The sequence below is a fragment of the Lipophrys pholis genome (assembly GCF_963383615.2).
Source record: "Lipophrys pholis genome assembly, chromosome: 7".
In the NCBI taxonomy this organism is placed as follows: Eukaryota; Metazoa; Chordata; class Actinopteri; order Blenniiformes; family Blenniidae; genus Lipophrys; species Lipophrys pholis.
The window spans coordinates 6,738,198-6,763,663 of record NC_137638.1 but is presented as its reverse complement, the minus strand read 5'-3'; the positions used below and the strand labels follow the sequence as shown (position 1 = coordinate 6,763,663).

Below are 25,466 nucleotides of genomic sequence, written 5' to 3'. Positions count from 1 at the left end.
AGCGAATGGTCGCTACAATACTGCTCAGGGGTGTTGGGTGTTGTCTGAAGTTGTGTTATATTGTACACCGCAGTCAAAGATGTGACTGTATGTAGTAATTTAAAGCAAACATTATACTAATGTTCAAATTTGAGCTTCAATTCATACAAAATAGATATAACTCAAAAGGACCAAAAGGAATAACAATCACTGCAGACACATTTTACCCTCCTGTTGTCTTCGGGTCAAACAGAATCCCTTTCTAGAAATGGTCACATTTACCCATTCCAGCACACATTCGCACACTAATGACGCCATCTGAGAGCTGGCTGTCTTCCTCTCAGCTTTAGGACTGGAAGGTAACTAATTCGACCATCTACGCCTCACAATTCTATTGAAGCTACAGTACTTGGAGAAGCTTCGGAGAACATGCACACTCAGATGGCCCAGAATCAAACATGCGTCAGTGGAAGGGAGGACGGAGCTTTAACACCGTGAAACTGGACCTAATTTCATATTGTGTCAACATCAGTACTTGTTCTTTTATCACTTGTATTTCCATAAAAATAACACTGATGGCAGCACATCTTCTTTTTAAATCAAAAAGCCACTTCCTGTTTTAGTCAAGACACTTTAGTGTTTCTGCATGGCACCTGGTGTTACCACGCGCAACAGAACAAGAGCTATTTAGAAATAATTAAATAGTTTATCCTGACCAAACTATCACAAATATCACATTAAAGCCACAATAATTATATCAAAACCATATAATGTAATACACAAATAAATTATTTTCAATTACTACTAGAATGGTAATGATAATAATGATAGCACTGGGAGCAATAGTAGTAATATTTATAATAGTAATTGTTTATAGTAATAGTAGGAGTGGTAGTATAAATTGTATTATAAATAAGAGTATTAGTTTAGTAATAGATGTAATGTTAGTGGTAGTTATAGCAGTCATATTTATGACAGTAGAAGTAGTAGACAAAATAGTTGTAGTAATAACAGTGGTACTTATCACAGTGTTGTCATTGTGATAGTAATAGTAGTGATACTAATAGCAGTAATAAAAGTTGTTGAAATAATATTACAAGTAGTTGGCAGGAGCAACAATAGAAATAGTAGGACAATATTATTTATAGTAATAGTACAAATATTAATATTTCTTGTAATAATAGTCCTCATAGTTGAAGTAGTAGCCTTGACATAGTTGTAGTAGTAATAGTATTAGTACAAGTAATAGTGGTAATACCAGTAGAAGTAATGATAGTGGTGATAGTAACAGCGATTTCAGTAATATAAGAAGTAATGAGATGAGTAGTAGTGGTAATAGTCATAGTGATAAGTTATGTAATTATATAAATCTATATATATATATATAAAACAACAATAGGGTTTACAATCATACATGTGGGGGGAGAAAAAATACTTTTTTTCAGTTCTGAAGTGGCTGCAGACAATCTGTTGTCTGTTGACGGTGTGGCGGCTGCCCGCACAGTGTCCAAATAAACAATTCCTCAACAATAAAACATCGTAAATTTTATGAGGGCCAGGAGGCGGAGCAACAGCAAAGTCACTCCATGATGACTCGGCACAGTGTGAAGGTCCAGCCTCATGGTTGGGAGTGTGCCTGTGCCTGTGATTGTGCCATGTCTGTGTGAGGCGTTACAGAATAAACAGGCAGAATCTGTTCTGAGTAAGCCGGGGGCAGATCATCAGGTTTGATTCCAAGCTGGAAGAAAGAAAGAAAAAAAAAAAATAACACACAGTGAGACATGACAAATACAAGAAAATACACACTAAAGTGTGTGTTGTGAATTGTTTTACACTGTAACCTCAAGCAGTGCTGCAGGATTTGATTTGAAGTTTGATCACCTCGTTGTAGGAAGGCGGGGGCCCAAAGTAGTCAGGAGGCCCTGACGTGGGTGACGTCTGGAGGTCGCCCATTCGTGGGTCTTCAGCATCCTGCAGTGACAAGCTCCTGGGGAAGGGGATGAAATAAATGGAGCGAGCCCTCCCCTCCTGCTCGCTGCGCCTCAGCACTTCCCTCCGGATCTGCTCCTCCCTGATGCGACTGCATGTTCTGCAGAAGGCGGTGCAGAATATGATGGAAAGGCCGAAGCCCAGCATGCCCAGGAAGATACTTCGAGAGGAAAAGAGGTGGACATCATGAGCACAGAACAGGAAAATTGATTCTCTTCGACTTTGTGAAAAAAACACAGGAGTCTCAATGGTTTTTTTTTTTTATTGTCAATAAAACTAAGGTTAAAAAAAAAAATCCAAGTGGTAATGTCCTGCAAGGTTGGGATGGAGGGAACATTTCATAACAGGTGTGGACAGTATTAGGCTCACAATTGGTCATCCTGAAGCAAAATCCAAGACAAGATCGCAGCAGCCACAAAGACAAAGCCACAACACAAATACAAAAGCCTTGACACAGATACTGAAGTCACAACATATACATAGAAAAGCTATCACACAAATGAAAACACACAAAGCAGTGTGAATTATGCAGTTATCTCAGCACAGAGACGGCAGCTATGCAACTCTCCCCACATAATGGAAGATAACAAGTAACTGATTGAAACAACAGCAACCAACTCATACATGACTGTCAAAAATAGTATCATCAGTTGCTGTGGACAATAATGTCGCTGTAGCATGTCTGTGTTTGAAAAAAGTGAGTTAGAAAGAAAAGACATTTAGATTTATATGATATTAGGATCAATACATTATTACACCCCATGCAATGCAAACTTTAATGAGCATATAATTATGGACAGAAAAGAATGTTAAAAAACACAATAACAACAAACCACCAGACAATTTTACAAAAGAAAAGAAAAAAGTGTCTTACTCTAAAAAGGAAAATCCGCTCATTCTTGGGTGGACGGCAATGGAAGCTGAGTGAGAAAATGCAGTATGAACCTGAAAGGCAAACACACTGGTCATCAAATAAAGCTTGGATTATTCCCACGTTTTAGACATTTTCCTCGATCAACTTTGACAGGCGGGACTTATGGTTTGGACAACAATCAAATGTGATCATGTATTTTAATCAAAAAGCAAGAGTTTTAAAAAGAGGACTAAAAAATTCAAGAGGACATTTTGTGTGCCAGGCTCTCCTTTGATCTGCTTTGATGTCCTCCATGAGGTGCCTCTCCCGTCCACTGTGTAGTGGACAGTTTTGCAATTTTTTTGCGATTTACTTGGAAATGTTTTTTCCAATCGTTAACAAAAGTCATCGAAACCTACGTCCCGAACGTTCCACACATTTTGATATGCGTTTTGTGTCTGTGCTCCCAACGGGGCGGGACGAGTTACGCACCAAAAAACGTCAGATATTAAAAATTAAATGGCGGCCGAGGATAGTAATCTTTTCGCCTTGCCACTGAGGCAGGCAGAAGAATAACAAATAATTAGAGGAAGAGGCATTCCCCCCCCTTCCTGTCTACAATTTGAAACACAATGGTCAACATCATAAGAGACTTTGTTCAGGCCGACTCAAACTAAAACACAATTTTCCTTATTTTTGTATCCTCTTTCAGCAGTAACAAGAAAATACACTTTGAACTTTCAAGCCATAAATATTTTTGCACCAGGTTGCATAACCGAGGGATGTTTAATTGCCCGTCTCTATGGCGGGAGGAGATATGACAGACTCCCGAAAACATTTTTTTTTTTTTTTTTTTTTTCCACAACACATTTGTCCGGCAGTGCCCTCGTGATGGTTAGAGTTCTCGGCATTATCACACAAACTGATTAGATCTGTTCCTCCAGGCTGGCAGGTGTGGTGATTGTTAACAAATAGGTTTACACTGAAAGTTTACTGTTATAAATGATTTACAAAGATAAATAATTTTGTTGGGAGCTAAAAGGATTTTAGTTCTGTGTAATATTGAATCATCTGGAAAAAAACTAATAAATACACACTATGATGATTAGTTCCTAAGAGCAGTGATTTTTTTAATTGGTGGGTCGGAAATGAAAAGTAGGTCACCGACCTCTTTTTAGTGTGCTGTGTGCTTTTGCCTGTGCAACATTGAAATGTTAACTGAAAAATGAATGTGATGGTTTTTAGTTTGAATGCAGCAAATTGACAATATAAAGCAATAGATCTCTCTTCACGTCCATTTGCTAGTCAATTTGTCTCTGAGTGTTGATTGTATGGAAGTTAAAAACTGCAAGCAACAGTGTGGAGGGCTGCTTTTTATCAGCACCAAGCAGCACTCTCTGAGCCATAGAGAACAGCCCTTTCAGGACACTGAAACTAGTGTTTCCACTTAACCCAACTGTGGCAAAGCAGAGGTACAAGATGTTAAGAGTGGTAGGTTAGCGATGTCTTTTTAAACTTTTAACAGGATTTAAAGTTTTTCTTTGTTGATTTGTTTATTTGTGTTCAACTTGAAGTTCGTTCCACCTCCACCTCTGGGTTCAGTTTAGTTTTGTTCTTTGTATTTACTGATGAATAGTTTTAGTTTGATGTTATGTTATGCTTCTCACACCGACACCAGTCGAGAATATTCTCCTGGAATGGAAAAGATGGAATCATAAAATGTGTAGAACTTAATATTATTCCTTATTTGTTGCGTCTTCCTCCACTGAAGGTTCAGAATGTGTTTGAGGAACAATCAAATGTGAAGATCCTGACACATGTGTAAGGAAACTCAGTTTAATCCAAAGTCGTTGAGTCTTTGACCAAGACAAGTGGCCAGCAAACCTGATCTCAATCCACCTTTAAACATTTGTAGTGACCTGAAAGCTTCTGCGGCAGAAAGAACTCCACACAAACATGCATCACAGTATTGAACTGTCAGCAGACAGCTGTAAGAAGCTTTTCAGTGGATATAAGAGATGTTTAGAGGTCACCTGTCAATGATATACAAGAACTGTAAGTGGGCTGTTGGAATATTACTTGGATGGCTTGATAAATAATTTGAGGCCTCGCTGAGTTGTGGACATTCACGTGTGTTAACAGCTCTGAATGACATACATTACTACTACCCAGCATCCCAACAGCTCACTATCAACTCTCTCCGATGATTGTAATGTCTTCTCTTTTGATTGAAAACTCCTCTTTAAAGTGGTCTTCTCCCGTATCCAGTCCAAGCCATTTGTAGGTAATGGTCAGGCATTGTAAGTACTTGATGGTAAAGTAAACCTGGCATGACTTGTGGATTGACTCCATTGTAAGCATTTGCTTCTAGTTAATTATTACTTTCATGAACCTCTCACCTTGAATGATCCATTCATGAATTCTACACTTGAAAGGCAGGTGTTGCCAATATCTCCAAGAGACACTCAACTCGCAAAAGGTCTGAGATGCATCAGGCAATCTTAATTTAAAAAAAAAACTTCTGTAAACTAACCTACAACTGTAGAATACTAGATAACTTTGGGTGTCTTCATCATAAAGCACCATCAAACTTTAACATGACAATAGAAATTGTTTAAGATTATCAAAGTCACCATATAAGGTGACATTATTGCCATAGTTGTAACTGTAACACACCATTTACTTCATCAAAAATCTAAGATTTGTGTCTTTTGTTGACTTTTTTTTCACTCTCTGCAGTCCTTTACAAATAAGGTCTGGTTTAACCATTAATGGGGCAAGAGATCTTATTGTCACTTTCCTTCTTGTTTCTTTCAAACTCACACTGATGAATTAATTAGGAAATGATGTGTGAGAGTTCTAGAATTGGTGAGAATTCAAGAATTTGTAAGATTCAGGCATTTGCAATTGTTCTAGAATTTGTGAGAAATCCAGAATGTCATGTCACAATTTGTGAGAGTTCAAGAAATTGAAGCAGAAAAAAAAAGCCTAGATTGTGTTGGAGATTCGTCTGAGTTCATGAGAATTTGTGGAAGTTCTGGAATAAATAGTTGTTTGGAATTTGTGAGAAATGTTGAACTTGTGAAAGTTCTACAATGTGAGTGACTTTGAGAGAGTAGAATTAGTAAGAAATCTAGACTTTGTAAAAAATCGGAAGAGTCAAGAATGTGCAAACATTCGAGAATGTGTGAGAAATCTAGAATTTGTTATACAATTCATGTGAATTTGTGAGAGTTCTAGAAAGAGTAAAAGGTCTTGATGACTTTTGAGAATAAGAGGTAGTTTGTAATTTGTGATAAATGTAGAACTTGTGAAAGTTCTAGAATGTGAGATTTGGGAATTTGCTAATGTTGTAGAATTTGTGAGAAATGTAGAATCTGACAGTCACACAATTTGTGAGAATCCCAGAAATTGCGAATGTTCTAGAATGTAAGAGTTGTAAATTGTGTGAGAGTTCAAGAATCCTAGAGTGTGTTCAAATGTCTTGAAATATCTTTGAACCAATCTGGGTTGGAAATATTCCAGTTTGAGAGCCCAGATAAATCACAGATGAATTGAGACAATAAAACTCAACCATGAAACATTATTGGTTGCCAAGCTCAAATAGGGTTTCAAAATGTCAATTAATTGCTTTTGTCGAGCGCCAGATATGGATTACAACACCGAATAATAAAGGTGGGACACAGCTCAGGTGGTTTAAGGAACAGAGGAGGGCTAAAGGCTACGTCTTTGTGTTATTCAAATTACACATTAAACTGACATTTGATATTTGGCAACAAGGAAAGTGAAACAAAGAGGGAAAAATGACCAAAGAATGCCTACCAACTCTGAAATGGTCGTGTGATTCAAACAAACACAGGACCCGTAAACGAATCACGGTAAGCAGGTGAGGTCAGAAATCACAAGGCATGGTCGGTGAGCAGGTTGCTGGTTTGTCAATACGGACAAACCAAACAAACTCCCTGCGAGAACTGCCACAATGAGGCTAAAGTCGATCAGCTTTCAGGAAAGTTAAACAAACGGGACGCAGAAGCAGAGTGGAAGAGCTGGAGTCTCTCTTACCTTCAGTCCCTCAGACGTCTCCGCTCAGGTGTGGAACTGGGAGGGCAAAAACTCACCAGAGCAGAGTGCAGTTTTTATGGTGGGTGAGTTAATGAGAGGGGCGGCCGGTACTGTGTGTGCAAGGTCTCCGTGTGTTTATCAGCCAATGAAACCACATCAGACAGGTTTGCTGTAGGGTGTGTTTAAACATTTATGTCTTACATATAGGTTAGGCACTGTATACTGTATGGTCACATGTATAAACGTGGGCGTGTTTCGTTGGATGGACATCAGCTTTATGTGTTTATGTCAGAGATCCTCCATAATTTATAGCAGTATTGACAGATTTACAGCAACAGTTATCTTTTCCCACGCCTTCTTCACTGACAGCGCAGTGACCATAAATACGAACTGCCAAACACACTGAACCCAGTAACGCAGTAATGTAAATATCAAGTCAATCAATCATGCAGACACAAGCGAAAACACCTCGTTTCTGAGTTTTCATTTCAGATAAGTTTTGCGTTTACAAGGCAACGTTTGAAACATTATGTAGTTTTCATGTTGGGCCACTAGTGGGTGCTGTTGTTTGTTTTTTGTCAGCGCTCACAGGGGAAATATCACAAATGACCAAAACTTACAATCTCAGTCTTGTGGAGAAGTTCATGGATTAGTTCAATTTAAAACATACCAAATTCTATACAAAGGCAGAAGGTGGAACGAGAAGGTGGCGATGACCTGAGAGGACTACGAAAAGAAAAAAACAAAAACAGTATTTGAACCACATTGGGGGAAAAAAAAACCCCATGTGCATATCAAGGTGTTTCAGTTTGGAGTTGGATTTGAAAAGGAGCACAAACATAAATCATTTTACAAGGATGTACAGGAAGGGAAATCATGTCTTATAGAAGAGGAAAAGGATTAATAAGTGGGTATGTTGTGAGATGTCAATAAAACTAAAAGGAACTATTGACTTATCTAGTATATACATGCTGAGGTGTTGCGTTTCAGATAAAAGTGAACTTCTTAGATCGTCTGAAAATAAGAATCAGCTCAAAATGAGTCGATGAGGTTTTTTATTACCAACTAGTGTTTCAAAGGAAGAATTGTTTTCTTCCAGTTGTAATCCAAATTCTTGATCAACACTTCATAATGCAGGATTATACGACTTCACCAATTTAAGAAGCTATTTGAGACTCTGTGACTGTGGCATCGAATAGTTTGTTCTGCTGTTTCTCAGTGTAGTATGACGTGTCCACGTTATCTGATGAGCAGGAGTCAAATGAGTATTTAGAGTCATATAAAAACATTCAGGCTCATATTTTCTTTTAAATCCAATATTTTAAGAACATATCACAAATTTTTACCAGCACAAAAAATTTCAAGATCTTTTTCGACAACCGTTAAAGACGACTGATAAAACGACACACACTCACAACGCAAATGATTATATCCACACAACTCAAGTGATTCCAGTGTTTTATCATCATTTATTTATCTTCTTACAAACTGTACCATGCTTTTTTATTCGCATGAAGTCTCAATCCTAAAGTTAATGTTTCATCAAAACCAGTAATGTCAGCGAGTGTTTGTTTAGCGAAAAGATATCTGATGTGTTTAGTGTCGAAGTCTCGAATATCAAACACATCAAAGTCAGATTATACAAATTGTTTCTACAATTCTGTACAATAATCACTTTCTCTGCTACAACAACGCAGCATAAACCTACGTTAACTTCACTAAAAACATTTACAGCAGTGATAAAACACATAGTGGCTTTGAATACGTCCGAATACTTTCAAAAAGAACAAAACAAATCTATTCATGACCGACCACACACACACACACACACACACACACACACACACACACACACACACACACACACACACACACACACACACACACACACACACACACACACACACACACACACACACACACACACACACACACACACACACACACACACACACACACACACACACACACACACACACACACACACACACACACACACACACACACACACACACACACACACACACACACACACGGTAGTTTTATGCTCGAGTCACCTGCAGCACCTGAACTCCACTACCTGTCCATACGAATGTCCATACTCGCCATTGTTAAACGATCCATTTTCATTTGAAATGTCATGTAAATGGGCCCTCGGTCCCTGTAGAAAATCCTAATCTTGCAGTTGTAATAATTACCAAAAATCTTACCAAATTAGAAAAATTTGCTTTGCAGAGTTTGCAATATGACGAAATTCCTAAAGCATCCAACCAGACTGACAAAGCAATATAAGTAGGAACGTACAGACTTTGTGCCTAAAAGATTTTAAGTATAGAGAAACAGTCCCAACTGCAGACAAGAACAAAACACAAAGCAAAACACCAAACAAAAAGTTACTAAAGTACTTCATTGTTTTTAACAGAGAAAACTTTAAAGAAATAAATTAAGAAAATTTTTTTCCACGATGCGATCGTTGCTGATTCTTACAAACAATTCCAACTGAGCCACAAACTAGACCACAATTGTTTTTAAAACCCTTTGCTGCCAAGTAAAAAATTTTTATAGCGGTTTTTACAAAACAGTAAAATATGTTCAATAATTCTCACGTAGCCTCGACACTTTGTCCCCAGACTCATACAATGACCCACACTTGTGTAGCTGGCAACTACAAATCCTCGTGATTCCCTCTGTGGCTGCGCTTGTCCAGCCAGGCCTGCAGCAGCGGGAGGTTCGTGTTCACCCAGCGGATGTTGTCCTCAATGGTCTCGTAGGTCTGCTGGATGCACCTCAGCTCCGAGCCCGTCTCCTCCGTCAGGGAGCCGAAAAAGCCTTGGATCTGCAGAAATTAACCACCAAGTCTTTAATGAGGAAGAAGAGGGAAGCCTAACCCTGAAAATGAGAATAAGCTTGAGTTTTAATGTTAAGTCTCGCAAAGAGACATTGCCTTTCACCCCATCGCCAATATCTATGAGGCGCTGGCGACACATTACATCAAGCAGGTTGAGTATCAGCTGTTTACCTTATTCAAACATTCAATGTGGATGGCTGGATTATATAATTTATTAGCACTGGCAGTAAAAACAGATCACAGTTGATCCAATACACCTGCCACCTGCCAAGTAGCAAGCTTTTAGTTGAATGCCAGACTTTATTTTACGGTTTTACAGAATTTATATATTTTCCAATAAAAGCATACAGTTATCAGCTTTTATGACGAATTACAATCAGAAGTATCGACTGGATTGAGATTGAGCTTAAAGTATGTGCATATCAAAAATTTCAACTGTCAGGGTTGTTATACTAATGGATTTCTTTTTTATAATTTTGGACACTCTCACATGTATTTTCATTACATTTGATTCTAAGAAGATGAGTCGGATTAAAACACAGAACATTAGAACACTGTAGGTAAAACTTCAGAATTGGACTATTTTTCTCAGTGATTAATTTCAGAAAAATGATGAAATGTAGAGATTTCAATAACGTAGTGGGAACACAAAGTCTTCAGCTCTGTTGTTGAGGCTCGCGCCAGTTATTTAGCTGGTTGGTTGGATTTCAGGTTTACTCTCCACTGACTGCTTTCTCCAATGACTTCTTCCCAGAATGCAAAATCGCAAGAAAATAAAAAATACTGACAAACTCCAAAAAAGATGTCGAAATCATGGAAGGACTCACGAACCGAAGTTGACATGAACATGAATCTGCACTCACCTCGTCAAGCATCTCTGGAGTGGAGTACTGGTTGGTCACTCCAGTGACCATGTAAGACACGATGCTGGAGCCGAGGTCAAACCTGTTAGAAACAGTTCAGAGATGATCGAACATTGATTCCTACCAATCAGTTTACAGATCATATATAAATATATACATCAGGTGTGTAAAAAGTCACGACAACAGTCGAAACAACACGAGGGAGAAGCTCCTCCAAATGAATCTTTGACTGCAACTCAGGCAACGAGAAACAAACAACAATATGATGATCAAAACCAAGACAAGCTTAAGTGCACAACTAGTAGTGTGTGTGTGTGTGTGTGTGTGTGTGTGTGTGTGTGTGTGTCTAATCTAAACAAAGTGGTTCAGCAGAGAAACTACCTGAAACTGGCCAAACTGTTCCATCTGGTAAACAAACTCCTGCGTTCTTTCACTATGCATCGTTTCAACCTAACAGTAAATGTGGATTGTGAAACGTGAGCAGACTGACTTCTTGATCAGGGTGTGCCAGTGGGCTCGGAGGAAGTCCCAGGCCATTTTGTACCCGCGGGGATTCCTACTGACAGACACGACCACGTCGGGGAGGTCCTGAGTCTTCATGATTTCCCCGGTGAGGCTTTGTTCCATCATCCTGCCAACAAAAACACGAGCGCAGAAGAAAGTTACATCCTCTCCTGTCTGAAAGAGAGCTACGGTCACGTCCCTGCTCCTGTACTTCCTGTACGCACCACTTCAGCTTCTCCTGCAGAGGACTGACAGCCATGGCGGTCTTCATGCGGCTCTTCACCGAATTTTGCATTGAGTGACGGTACTTCTCAAACAGGAAGTCCCACCCCTCTGGCGTTCGCGCGCCAACCACGAAGACAGCCATTGTGACGTCAACGGGAAGGCTGGAAACACAACATTTGAAAGGCATATTTAATATCGACACTGAGCGGAGTAAATTGGGAGGAGACTGCAGTGGGAGCCACTGACCTCATGGTGCCGTCAGAGTCCTTCCACTGCTGGAAGAGCTGCGTGGCTTTGGCCAGACAGGGAGGATAGTTCCTGACGCACGCGAACAGAAGCAGGTAACTCCTCAACATTCGCTCGGACACGGAGCCAGAGTCCGTCCACTGCTGTCGATCAATCAGGCCGCGGAACAGGTCTACGATGTAGCTCTGCCAAACACAACCGAACACTGGATCAGGTTAGGCTGAAAGGAGGTATTACCTAGAAAAAAAGTGCTCGGTGTGGTTGTTGTTGAAGCATGAACATGGCATTACTAACAGTTGTGCGCACCAAATAAATGGACCAAGAACTTTTTTTTAAACGTCATTCCAAACAAAATGATGCAGTTTGAAAGCAGAACAGACCAAACAGATCAGTTGAATTAACGTGATGATGTATCCATACTGTAGATCTTCATGAGTGTAAGTGCTTATTAACAAATGAACCCTTGATGGTGTTTAGCCACCTTTATATGTATGTTCGACAAGCTGTTGGAGAGTTCTTAGATAGATAGATAAAATAAAATCCAACATTCGTTTGGTTGCACTGAGCAGAGAATGCGAAAGGGATGTAAAAGTTACACATTTTAATAATGGCAGACAGAAAACTGCCAAAAACGACATCATTTTCAGGGTTTCAGCCATTTCCCTGTAAATGGACAACGTTGCTGCACAAACGCAATACTTTCCTGAAATGAAAATGCAATAATTGTGCGTTTTCACTTGAAACGTTGCCGTGTAAATGGGGCCTTACTGTTCCCCGATGACAGCAAGGAACTCACACTGTGCATGGCCACTCGTCAGGTTAATAAATGGATAAACAGATGTCCTGCAATATTTGCAATCTAAAACTTCTCTCACCTTCATCTTGTTCTCCAGCGCAGCCATGTCTCTCTTCTCCATCAGCTTGTAAAGAGGAACAAGCTCCCCGAAGCCTTGAGTCACAGCCATGATCTCCGTCTCTCTGGACAGGTACAGAGACAGCTCCAGGGCCGTGTCCAGCCTCACTTTACCAACGCTGCCACACACACAGCAGGCTTCACATCAAATCAATGCTGAAACCACCGGAGTTACGCAGGATGAACGGCGGTGATGAGATTTTGCAGACCTGACCAGCTGGAAGACGTTCTGGATGAGGCTGGCGCGGTCGTTGCTGCTCAGAGCCGTGTGGTTGTGCTGCAGCAGGTTGATGATGGAGTTCCAGCCGTCTCCTGCGTAGTGCACCATGTAGTAGCCGTTCATGTCCACGTTGAACTTCACCCAGGCCACTTCCTCCGGCAGGTACAGGACATCTGCCGGAGAGCGCAGAGTGAAGGTCTGAAGACGACTTACAGGGTCAAGATGACAAGTCCCTGAATGAGAACGATGAAGAAATCCTCACCGGTTTGCGTCTTCAGCAGGAATCTGTGGACGGTGCTGGAAGCGCTGGTCATGTAGGTCAGCGGGATCTGCCACAGGAATCTAATAGCGCACAAAGACGATGAATTAAACTGAAAGTTTTAAGCTGCTTTTACCTGTTTGCAGTAGGTCTGGGAGCATAAATGCAACTTTAGGTGGTAGCTTAACTGTGTGGGACAAACTTAGGCTTGTTCAGGGAATGCTGTTAAATTCTAGCAGATAACTGTCATCAGTGGGAATATGGATGTACCGTGTTGCCTTTGATTAAAATGTTTATTCTTAATGTGTTGTTGAATGAAATGACTAAACCTGAACATCTAACATCTAAATCCTCTAAATGGGCTTCATTGCCCTGAAACATTACCCGCACAATATTGAGTATTATTGTCCAACATTACAATGCGTTACTACAAAAATGTAGGTAAATGTGACTTTTGAGTATATGTATAACAGACACTGTCACCCAGGACTGATGCTTAAGAGCTTTTTGTCATATATTTTTGCCAGATAAACGCATCAATCAGGGGCATTAACTGTGAATATGGGATGCTTTGATAAAGGATAGGTGACAAACCAGATGGTGTTTATATTGTTATTAGAAGTATTAAAAAAAAAAATACATTCAATATTTAAATGATTAGCACCACAGTTGTGGTATTTCATTGAATTTACCATCATGAGTTTAGAAGAAAATTTCTGGCTGAATATCAAACAATGTAAAAGCAGGAAATCGGGGTCTTACCCTTCAGTGAGTGAGGGATCGTCCGTCTTCAGGAAACGCTCTTGACTTAGTCTGACTTCCCGACCTTTGACCTCCACTGTGACCAGGGGGAAGCCCTCCTGCAGCGTCCAGGTGTCCATGATGGCCCTGACGTCCAGCACGTCACCAGAATACCACTTCTGTGCACACATCACATCGTCACTAAAATTAATCTTTCAGAACAAAAAAAAAAAAAAAACACGACTTTGTCGTCCTTTGAGAGGAAACACTCACCGAGGCTCCTGACTGGAGTTCACGTTTGGAGCAGAATTCTTTGTGTCTCAGTCGACCTTCGTCCAAATCATCTGAGGTGCAGATCTGATTTGTGAAAAACAAAAATATACGTAACATCAGCAAAAAGACAAATACATAGAGATGCCTTCACCTTGATTGATCGACAAACTAAAGATCCTCAAACTGATTGATCCTCGGACAGTGGTGTCCGATTCTGGTGCTGCAGAGTTCTCAATCCAATCTAGAACTATCGCCACAACAACTGGTAGAATCACATCATAGATACAGTCTGAAATCTGAGTAGTAGTGTCAAACTGGTAAACAGCGTCATAAACAAGTACTACCTAAAATGACTACAATCGCAATATAAAGCCAATTTTAATGACAACTGGTGCAAAATACAGTGAAATTGTGGGTGTTTTTACAAACTAACAGCATGGCTTTGGGGCAAATGATAGTATTCATGGCAGGATCACCGATGTCTCAGCTTTGGTCTCAGTGTTGTGTCCGCGACGCTTAAGAAATTTGCAAAAAATAAAGAAAGAAATAAATGTTTCTTTGATTTTCTTACCAATTGTTTGATTGTTTGATCAGATTGGAGCCTCTTGCGGGCCGTTTTTGGCCCACGGGCCATTTGTTTGACCCCCATGAACTCTATGGCTTTCACATCAGAGTTGATTGTAAATATAAAGTTGAAGGTTTATGGAGGATTAACACTGATTTTTAAAAGGAATAGTGGTCATGAAAAACAACACTCATGCCAAGCTTTAAGAAAAGTGTTAAAAATGAGGAATATTTTGCAATTTCTTATGCAGCCAACCCACTGACATAATCGTTTCTCTCGTTTCAAACATACTTACTAACTTCTTATTCCAACATTATCCTACTGGTAACTTTACCCCAAAGGCTGCATTTTAAACTTTAAAAACTGTGTGGAGAATTTTGAGCTGCACGAGGACACATTGAACATAAATACACCTGAATTGTTTCCATAGCTTCCGCAGACATCGACTTACATTCATTTCCTGCTGATCTCCTCTAAACTCAGTGATAATTACGACAGGCCACAAGTATAATCTTAACACAACCTTATTATTACCTCATTATTGCTCTTCAGTGGTTTATTTCTCTATGAAATACACATTAACGCTTGTCTAACATTATTGGTGCAGCTTCTCCGTTAACATGTACTTACATCAGTCAGACTCTCCCACAGGTGGCTGTTGACAGTGTTTTGGTAGCTGTAGCGCTTCAGGTATCGGATGATGCCGATCTCAAAGGCCTCGGGAGTGAGGAAGTCCCGCAGCATGTTCAGAATACAAGCACCCTGGGATTAAAAAAGAAAAAATGATTTCAATTAACAAGTCAAACCGGTTGAAAGTTCATCTAATTCACATATTTGGTTCAAAACCGTGTTTCGTATGCTTGGCTTGAGTTGCTGATGCGATTCGTTTTCTCTAAATGAGCCGAAATGTCAACTGTCTGCGAGTCAGACTGACCTTGTCATACGACACGTCATCAAACATCTCCTGGATCTGCGTGGGGTTTTCCACGGGAGTGGAGACTGGGTGGGAGGAGCTGAGGGAGTCGACCTCCATGGCTTCAAAACACTTCCCCAAGAAGAAGTCGTCCTGGAGCAAAGATGGGAAACAGTTCAATCTTGAAAAATAAACCCATTGAGGCAGTAATTACGATGCAGATCAAGCTGCTTCCTTTCCTCAGCTCTCACCACTTGCAGTTCTGGGTAGGTGATGTCCAGGGAAATATACTCCATGAACTTGGCGAAACCTTCGTTGAGCCACAAGTCGTTCCACCACTCCATCGTCACCAGGTTACCGAACCACTGGACGGAGAAGGAAACATTTCATGTGTGTTGTAGTGAGAAACGTATGTATGCTCATACTTTTGCTATGGAGAAACAGGTTGTGCCTAACCTAGAACATGGGTGTCAAACATACGGCCCGTGAGCTAAAGGCGGCCCACAAGAGGCTCTAATTCGGCCAAATCATGACGTAAATTGTAAAACTTTCAAAAGAAAACATTTATTTTTCTTTAACAAATTTCTCAAGAGTAGTGACACAACACTGAGACCCGAGCTGGGGTATCGGTGATGATGTCATGAAAGACAGCAAACTTGCATCAGCCTTAAAGCCATGCTGTCAGGGTGAGTTTGTAAAATGATGCATAATGCAACAGCTATAGGAGACGTTTTTAGGACATTTCACCGTATTTTGCACCAGAAGGTTTAAAAAAAAAAAAAATTGGCTTTATGTTGAAACTGTAGTTATTTTCTGAAGTACTTGTTCGGTTTTGTGAAAATATAGACATTTTCATCATGCAACACTGCGCCACAACAAAGAAAAACTTTAAAGTTTAAATTTAAAGGTTATTATGGGACTATTTTACCTGTCTGACCCACTCAAGATGAAATCGGGAATGAATGTGGCTCATGAACTAAAATGTGTTTGACACCCCCTGACCTAGAAACACATACATATTGAATGAATTTATGTCTTTATTGGACTATTAAACCTTCACGGTGTTGTGATAATCCACAGTTATGTGGGGTAAGTAGAGTCAGTAGGGTATGAGATAAGAGGCAGGTGTAGAGCTGGAAGAACAATTCAAACATTTTGAGCGCGTTAATCACAGGAAGCAGGATAGTAGTCAAACATGCGATAATGTTGTCAAGTTACTCTATAATTTGTTTATTGTTTCACCTTTCTAAATGACTGTTTCGCAGTACAATGATTACAATTTTTCAATTTATATTTCTTTTAGTTCTTGCATATTTGAGATAAATTAAAACCATGTTTCCATGCTTAACAAGACGTAACAGAGCCGCTTCAAGTAGAAACAAAAAGCCACACCTCACCACAAGTGACCCTGAGTGCCGTGGCAAGCTGCATCCAACGTGAAAAGGAGATTACTCACGAGTTCTTTAAACAGATTTTTCTTGCTCTTCTCCATCCGTTCCATCATTACTAAGCTCTCTGAACTCACTATCTTAACTCGGACACTCAAATCGACTTAGTGGGCAGGCATATAGGGCAGTAGAGCTCCACCTGATGCCAAAAATTCTTCTAATCAAGGATTTACACCCTTTTTTTTTTAGCGCCAGTATCAACATTCAGAGTTTGGAGAACATTTGGGGATTCGAAATGGCTCCGTTCAAATCCAGCATTAACAGATACAAAGCAGCTACCTGGTGTGCGAGCTCGTGGGCGATGACCTTGGTGATGCCCAGTTTGTCGGACGCGGAGGACTTCTCGGGGTCGAAGAGGAGCCCGCTCTCCCTGTACGTGGTCAGACCCCAGTTCTCCATCGCACCCGACTGAAAGTCCGGGATGGCAGCCAGATCTGCAGGGAGCAACATCCAGCAACCACATCAGGCATCAAACATTAAACATTGAACTGGCTGCGAACACACTGAACTCTCAATTGGCACGGACTTACAGAGAAGACGATGTGCATCTTATGACTATAAATAAGTACAATTTTACAGTATCTGGATTCTTATAGTTTTTTTTCTCCCCAAGAATATATAACATCACTCATACATTTTACATAATGTTATCTGCTATGCTGGACATACATTTGAAACAATACGTTTATTTCTTTCAACAAAAAAATAAATGAATAAATCCTACTTTAGCTCGACATTCGTTTATCATTGCTTAATTTTCATATCTTCTACTACAGTCCAAGCAGCTGTACTGCATGGCTGAGAAATGGGACCGTCGATATTTAATAAAGGAAAACTTAATCAAATGCCGCTATTAAAGAATGAAAACATAGGTTGTATGTGAAAATAACATACACTGAGTGGATCTTCAGTGAGTACGTTGTACTTTTACTTATATTTGAGCACAATTTAACCAGTGTTTGTGTCGTCATACTCAAGAACTTTGTTGTGTTTTGTCTTTGGTGTAACGTCATACGATAGACGCTTGCTATAAGAACAAACACCTACATCCACATTTACACTTTTCATAGACAAATGAGATCAGAAGCAAATATAAAACACAGTTTTCCATAATTTACATGGTTACGTGGATGATTACTTAGATCAGGGGTCTGCGACCTGCGGCTCTGGAGCCACATGTGGCTATCTCATGTGGCTCCATGAAGCCATATTTTTAGATTATTTATACACCAGTTACTCTCAAAAGGAATCTTTGCCTCTTGGCTAAAAAGGGTTTTAAATAATAATGCTAAAAACAACCATAAATGGCGGGGGAGGGGAACAGTTTAAAAATAAAACAAAAATCTATCTAATTGCTAAAAGAAAGAAATGCTTAAAAATGACAAAAAAAACACGCACAACTGCATAAAAGAGGGCCAAAATGGTTAAGAAGCTCAAAGGAAAAATTGTAAAAAAAAAAAAAACTATAAAAAGGAGGTTGAAACTGCTAAAATTGGGTCTTAGAACACCTCATTATATAAAGAATTGTTTTCCATCCTAAATTGGAAATTAAACTTCATGAAGGCCTGGGAGGAGTTCGGGGAGGCCATGGAGGAGGACTATCGGTCGGCCCCGAGGAAATTCTGGCAAACCGTCCGGCGCCTCAGGAGGGGGAAGCAGTTTTTCACCAACACCGTTTACAGTGGAGGTGGGGAGCTGTTGACCTCAACTGGAGATGTCGTCGGGCGGTGGAAGGAATACTTCGAGGACCTCCTCAATCCCACCATCACGTCTTCCGCTGAGGAAGCAGAGGCTGGGTTCTCAGAGGTAGACTCGTCCATTACCCGGGCTGAAGTCACCGAGGTAGTTGCTAAGCTCCTCGGTGGCAAGGCACCGGGAGTGGATGAGATTCGCCCTGAGTTCCTTAAGTCTCTGGATGTGCAGGGACAGTCGTGGCTGACACGTCTCTGCAACATTGCGTGGCGGTCGGGGACAGTGCCTCTGGAGTGGCAGACCGGGGTGGTGGTCCCTCTTTTTAAGAAGGGGGATCGGAGGGTGTGTTCCAACTACAGGGGGATCACACTCCTCAGCCTCCCTGGGAAAGTTTATTCCAGGGTACTGGAGAGGAGGATCCGGCCGTTAGTCGAACCTCGGATCCAAGAGGAACAATGCGGTTTTCGTCCAGGTCGTGGAACACTGGACCAGCTCTATACCCTCCACCGGCTACTCGAGGGTTCATGGGAGTTCGCCCAATCAGTCCACATGTGTTTTGTGGACCTGGAGAAGGCGTTCGACTGTGTCCCTCGGGACGTCCTGTGGGGGGTGCTCCGGGAGTATGGAGTCCGGGACCCTTTGCTAAGGGCTGTCCGGTCCCTGTACGCCCGGAGCAGGAGTTTGGTTCGCATTGCCGGCAGTAAGTCGGACCTGTTCCCAGTGCACGTTGGCCTCCGGCAGGGCTGTCCTTTGTCACCGGTTCTGTTCATAACTTTTATGGACAGAATTTCTAGGCACAGCCAGGGACCGGAGGGGGTCTGGTTTGGGGACCACAGGATCTCGTCTCTGCTTTTTGCAGACGATGTGGTCCTGGTGGCTTCATCAAACCTGGACCTTCAGCGTGCACTGGCGCGGTTCGCAGCCGAGTGTGACGCAACTGGGATGAGGATCAGCACCTCTAAATCCGAGGCCATGGTTCTCGACCGGAAAAAGGTGGCTTGCCCCCTTCAGGTCGGTGGAGAGCCCTTGTCCCAAGTGGAGGAGTTCAAGTATCTCGGGGTCTTGTTCACGAGTGGGGGGAAGATGGAGCGTGAGATCGACAGGCGGATCGGTGCAGCGTCTGCAGTTATGCGGTCGCAGTATCGGTCCGTCGTGGTGAAGAAGGAGCTAAGCCAAAAGGCGAGGCTCTCGATTTACCAGTCGATCTTCGTTCCTACCCTCACCTATGGTCATGAGCTTTGGGTCATGACCGAAAGAACGAGATCCCGGATACAAGCGGCTGAAATGAGTTTCCTCCGTAGGGTGGCTGGGCGCACCCTTAGAGATAGGGTGAGGAGCTCAGTCACCAGGGAGGAGCTCGGAGTAGAGCCGCTGCTCCTCCGCATCGAGAGGAGCCAGCTGAGGTGGCTCGGGCATCTGTTTCGGATGCCCCATGGACGCCTCCCTCGGGAGGTGTTCCGGGCATGTCCCTCCGGTAGGAGGCCTCGGGGCAGACCTAGGACACGCTGGAGAGACTATGTCTTTCGGCTGGCCTGGGAACGCCTCGGGGTCCCACCGGAGGAGCTGGAGGACGTGTCTGGGGCGAGGGAAGTCTGGGCTTCCTTGCTTAGACTGCTGCCCCCGCGACCCGGCCCCGGATAAGCGGAAGAAAATGGATGGATGGATGGATATATCAAACGAGACACGTTTTAATCTGTACCAGCCTCATTTCAAATGTAAACATGTTTTGTGGCTCCATTAAATTCTATTTGGTGGAAAGTGACAAAAACGGCCTTTTGGTCATAAAGGCTGCAGACCCCTGACTTCATGTATTCAACCCCCCCCCCCCCCCACAATTTTCCTTTGAGAAGCAAATATTCAAATTAACCACTGTTGCTAAAGTCTGCATTCTAATAACGCCACAAGTCTTTACCGACCCTGTTTGGGAAGCGGGTACGGGATGTCGAAATAGTCGTCGTAGAAATCCAGCAGCTTCACAGCAGCGTCCAGAGCGTAGGCCGTCTGGTCGATCTTCTCAGGAACGGCGTAGACGGAAATCTGATGAGAACCGCAGACGATAAACAGACGTCACTTAACCTGCTGTGAACTTCCAACGGGTGAATTGATTCCTATGAAGATGGAGACTCGTGCATCTCACCTCCACGCCGTGCTTGGTGGTCTTGCTCACGGACAGGAAGTCGGACACAATGTACGCCACCAAGTAGGTGCTCATTTTAACGGTGGTGTCAAAGTAGTCCTCCAGCAGACCTCCGGGCAACTCCACAGATTTCACCTAGGAAAGGAAGGAGCCACAATGTCAGACGTACCAGCAAACTTTAAATGAAGGCGCTTTTTTTTTAAATCTGACTTAAACACTAAGAACTCATCGCTACAAATGGGCGCAAGAATATCTTAGGATACTGCCCTACAGCAATTCATGCAAAATAGATTACAGCTGTGCTAAAACCAGTAGAATATGGCTGTCTGGTGTGCAAGAATGATCTTTTTTCTAAGATAATTCGGCGTCTTCGTCCTAGAAAACTGCAACAATTTCAGCATTTCTCGAATGTGTGGTTGTAATCGTTCTGCCCCAGTCTGCTGAGCACTTCTGTTTTTGAACTATGAAGGCATCCGTTCCCGTGTGACACGTTTCCAGCCAGTCGTGCTTTGTTGAGCGGAAGACAGGAGGAAGCATGATTGGCTGAATGGCGGGCTGCGCCCGCCACCACGGGACCCGCTAAACTTGAGTCGACTCCTCATCGACTGTTGAAGCGTGATCGGTGTTGCAGCCATATTGGATGAGGATCTTCTTTGAGTTATGAATATCTTTAATGTGTAACAACGTCCTTTAGAGAAGTGAAAGCAATGGAAGCGAAGGGGGTACCCATCCAAGATGGCCACCACATTGATACGTCAGCTCCAATAGTCAGCAACTGCCATTATATATGCCTTTGGGGCTATGGCTGGTTGTTTTTATGTTATGACATTGGAAGAGCAGCTCTCTCAGCGAAAATGTTACAGGTGTGATTCCCCGTCTGTTCATATGCCTTAGTGTCCTTGAGCAAGACACTGAAACCCAAATTGCTCTGGATAGAGCAGCTCACATAGCAGGCGCCTCCATTGGTGTGTGTGAATGTGGTTGTGAATGTGACCACTTTGGGGGCTGTTTATCAATAGAAAAGCACTTTATAAATGAACTCCATCTACCACAAGATGTGTATGATAATTTCCCTCAAAATGCAGGAACTTTGAGTTTCTGGTGCGATAATCCTGCATCAACCACCTGGCAACGTGAGGTCTACCACAACAATCAGTCCTACTCGCTGGCAATTCCACATTGAAATGGGAACTTCTTCATGGTGGCTCAATCGGGCCAATGCGCATCTTTTTGAGGGACGCATTGAAAGCAGAAAGAAAAATTTAAGATTTAGCTTCACTGAGCAGCTCGGCCTCACTAACACTTCCTCCTCGGTACCGACTATAAACTGCAGTAGCTGTACTCGGGCGTACCTTGGGCATGTTGGAGATGGTGATGTGCTGCGGCTCTCGTACGATCCGTATGGTGAAGTTGGCTTTGAATGCAGGCTCGTCGAAACAGGGGAAGGCTCCGCGAGCGTAGGTTGCTTCGAACTGCGTGGATGCCATGACTCTGAAAATGTATCACAGTAGTACAGATAAGGCGGTTGAAACTACTTGAATGGATTGAAGTTAAAGTCAATCCTTTTTTCCCTCCCGGATTAAGGCTTTGTCAGATTTAATTTCAGCTTCACTACCTTTACCGGTGGTGCTGACCATAGGCAGAGAAGATAAGATCCACATTCCTTGGAAAAACTGTTCAAGTTGATAGATCATGTGTGGAACATCAACAAGAGTTTGTTTACTTTACTTGATTTTTCCACTCTTTGTACTGATTCTAACAGTTTTGTGGCAAAATGGAAGATTTTTGGATGATGTCTCCTGGATGGTTTTCATACTGTTAGTGAAATAATGCTACTAAAGATATTTTGATTTTCCCAATTATTTCGTGGATATATTTCTATAAATTCTCCACAGACATTTGTCTATATCTGATCGATTCCAGTCAAATACGACCGGAGATGTTGATTCATTGGTCTTGGACTGGTCAAGGTCTTCACCTTTTCAAATGCCTTCATACAAACAATGAAATCCACACCCTTCATCTTCGAAAACAGATTTTGGAGTCTTACCGGACTTCTCCCGTCTTGGTCCGATAGCTGCTCTTGTAGAACCCGTGGTAGCTGTCAGACAAGTTAGCAGCAAACGCCAGTTGGACTTCATACTTCCTTCCTTTGCTGAGCGCCGAGTCAGACAGCAGCGCCAGCTGGTGAAACTGAGGATACTCCAACACCTTGAGGGGCTTCACGCCGTCAGGCGCCAGCAGCAGTGCACTGGATATCTGCATGTTCTTGGCGTGGAGGATCACGGCGTCCACGTCCTCATGGACGTCCAGCTCGATGCGGACGATGCCGGTGAAGTCCAGTGTGGTGAGGTTGGGGTGGATGCTCAGGTCGTAGTGGAGCGGCGAGACGGTTTTCGGTAGCCTCATGCGGTCCCAGGGGAACGGCTCACCGTTGGTGGCTACGGGGAGGTCTTTGGCTTGGCTTTGGTTTGGCAGCTGCGCCGCAGTTGAGAACCGAAAGGCGACGGAAAGGAGCGCCAACAGACGAGGCGCGACCAACATGGTGGCAGAGAAGGAAAGAAATCCTCTCACCTGAGAGACAAAGTGTTAGATTTCAGTTTAAAAGAAAGCTGTATTCTTAAAGAGTCTTTCTCTTTTGAATTTCTCTTCAGTCCTGCACCATGTTCTGTATATAAATGCCAACAATAAAACCATAGAATTGTTCTCCCCATTAGGAAATATCTGCCTAACAGTGAAGGGAACCCCCCCCAAACAATATAGAAAACAAGTCTGATTTTAAAGTGAAACAGTCGAGGACCTTCAGGAAAGGAAAAACCAAACATACTGAAAAATACACATTCTATATCAACAGCACATAAAGTTGTATATCATATATGTCCATCTATCAGAAACCGGGTCCCAGCTAATGGATGCAGCAGACTGACATGAAATTTGACCAGTTACAGAAATCCCAAATCTCATTGGTCCAGTTAGGAGGTTTCTCAATGCAGAGAGGACAGTGTCCCGGATGAAGCCCAGAGCCACCTGGACAGATCCATTATACAATCGAGGGCCTGAAGGGCAAATCTGATCAGGTTTTTCACGAAACACACAAAGAATAAAAAGAGAAAGAGGAGAAAAGGTCATATTTTACACTTCTTATAAGCCAGACTGACCCAGCCTGGAGGGAACAAAGAGCTGATCCTCCATTTAAAAGTGAACTAACTCCAAACACCACTGTGCACGATAAGAAACAGCAGAGTTGAATTGTGTCAGCGGGTAGAATAGTGAGTAAAATTGTGCTATAATACCTTTTAAATGTAATCTTTAAAGTTTTCCTTTGTTGTTACTTATTGCACGTACAGCTTGGCAATTGCCCGCAGGCTGGTTTGGATCCCCTGCTGGGCCTATTGGCACGTGGACTGTATGTTTGACACTCCTGCTTTAAGTATTTCATTGATTCAGCTCAGAAAGAAGGAACTTAAGGCCTATGATGTTAGTAAAAATGTAATCCATACTGGTTCTAATTGCTTACGCCGCCCGGTTTAGTGTGTTTTTAATTGTTTATATGGAAACGTTTGTTTGACACTTGAAACCTTGACCCCAAGATGTCTAGTGATCGACTAAGATTGGACACACAACAGCAGGAAAATGGACTTCACTTTCTTTTGACAGCAGTTACAGAGGATTTTAAATGTTCACCAGCTTCTCTGCACAGACATCCGCATCCTCCTGCCTCAACTATTCACATTAAAAACATCGAGTTATATCATCACCTGTAGTTACACATTAAATCGCACGATCGGGCAGATCGTCTTATTCAAAGTGTTGACAGCATGACAATGCACCATCCTCATACTTTCGATTTCAATCGTTCAAATTCATTCACCCATTCAAGCCATTAACGCGTTAAAAGGTCTCGCATGTGATCAAAGCTCTAATTATCATTATGCATCTTTGTTCGCATTAAATGAAATAAGTCCAAGTAGACAGTGTTACCGTGTCGTGCTCTCCAGAAGCAGTAAATGAAAGTGAAACAGGTATTTCTAGGAGGAGGAGCAGGATGGATTTATGATTATTATTATTCAGTGTCTCTGCCCAGTCGCGTCTGTATGAAGTGCAGATTAAACAGCTGATTCCAGGACGTTTTCCGCTCCTGCTGCTCAGTTACAGGACATCCAGGCTGTTTTGAGACAGATGAAGACTTCACAGACCCACAGGGGAGCATGTTTGTATTCAAAGCGCTGAGAAACAGGAAGTTCCGTGTCATGTGCGTTGTGTGCGTCCCGCAGAGGCGAGGCTTGTCCTGCAGGGGGCGCACTCACTTTAGTGGACCTGCGTTCCTTTGTTTTTGTTTTTTCTCCTCTTTTTTTTTTAATCGCATACTATGGAAGACACAAACACTCCACATACATCGTGAACAATAACCATCCTGCATTGCATTCCTGCATTATATGAAAAAGAAGAGGGGGGGGGGGGGGGGGGGGGGGGGGATGAATTCAATTGAGGGCAAAAGGCAAGGAAATGTATTTCTATAGCACCATTCAGACACAAGGTAATTTACAGTCCTTTACTAAGAAATAAAAGACATACATTAAAACGAGGTGATTCAGATCAGCCTGAAAATACAATAAATGAAGCAAAGCATTTCTTAATATAAAGTTGATAAAATAAGTTAAAATCAGTTTATTGCAAAGCCTGAGCAAACAAATATTGATTTAAAGCAAGAGAGTAGAAGGAAGCAGGAAGTTTGT

General features: G+C 42.1%; 1 protein-coding gene across 1 annotated transcript; it reads right to left on the bottom strand.

Moving 5' to 3' along the window:
• Positions 1 to 8,326: 8,326 nt before the first annotated feature.
• LOC308112132 (endoplasmic reticulum aminopeptidase 1-like) lies at positions 8,327 to 24,961 on the bottom strand. The gene is made up of 19 exons (XM_080467377.1): positions 24,712 to 24,961; positions 22,781 to 23,304; positions 22,083 to 22,221; positions 20,731 to 20,865; positions 20,510 to 20,630; positions 17,181 to 17,335; positions 15,705 to 15,818; positions 15,475 to 15,606; positions 15,171 to 15,302; positions 13,976 to 14,059; positions 13,724 to 13,881; positions 12,965 to 13,044; positions 12,692 to 12,875; positions 12,445 to 12,601; positions 11,570 to 11,754; positions 11,323 to 11,484; positions 11,085 to 11,225; positions 10,595 to 10,676; positions 8,327 to 9,719 (listed from the first exon to the last, which is right to left on the bottom strand). The coding sequence occupies exons 2-19, from the start codon at positions 23,272 to 23,274 to the stop codon at positions 9,549 to 9,551; spliced, it is 2,826 nt and encodes a 941-aa protein (XP_080323503.1). The 5' UTR covers positions 23,275 to 23,304; positions 24,712 to 24,961; the 3' UTR covers positions 8,327 to 9,548.
• Between the last annotated feature and the right edge of the window lie 505 nt (positions 24,962 to 25,466).

Excerpts from the sequence above, each read along its gene's own strand:
- LOC308112132 (XM_080467377.1), bottom strand. The coding sequence starts at position 23,274 with ATGTTGGTCGCGCCTCGTCTGTTGGCGCTCCTTTCCGTCGCCTTTCGG. Across the intron at positions 22,222-22,780 it reads ACCAAGACGGGAGAAGTCCG|AGTCATGGCATCCACGCAGT; the intron begins GTAAGACTCCAA and ends ATACATTTTCAG. Across the intron at positions 12,602-12,691 it reads AACGTCTTCCAGCTGGTCAG|CGTTGGTAAAGTGAGGCTGG; the intron begins GTCTGCAAAATC and ends TGTGTGTGGCAG.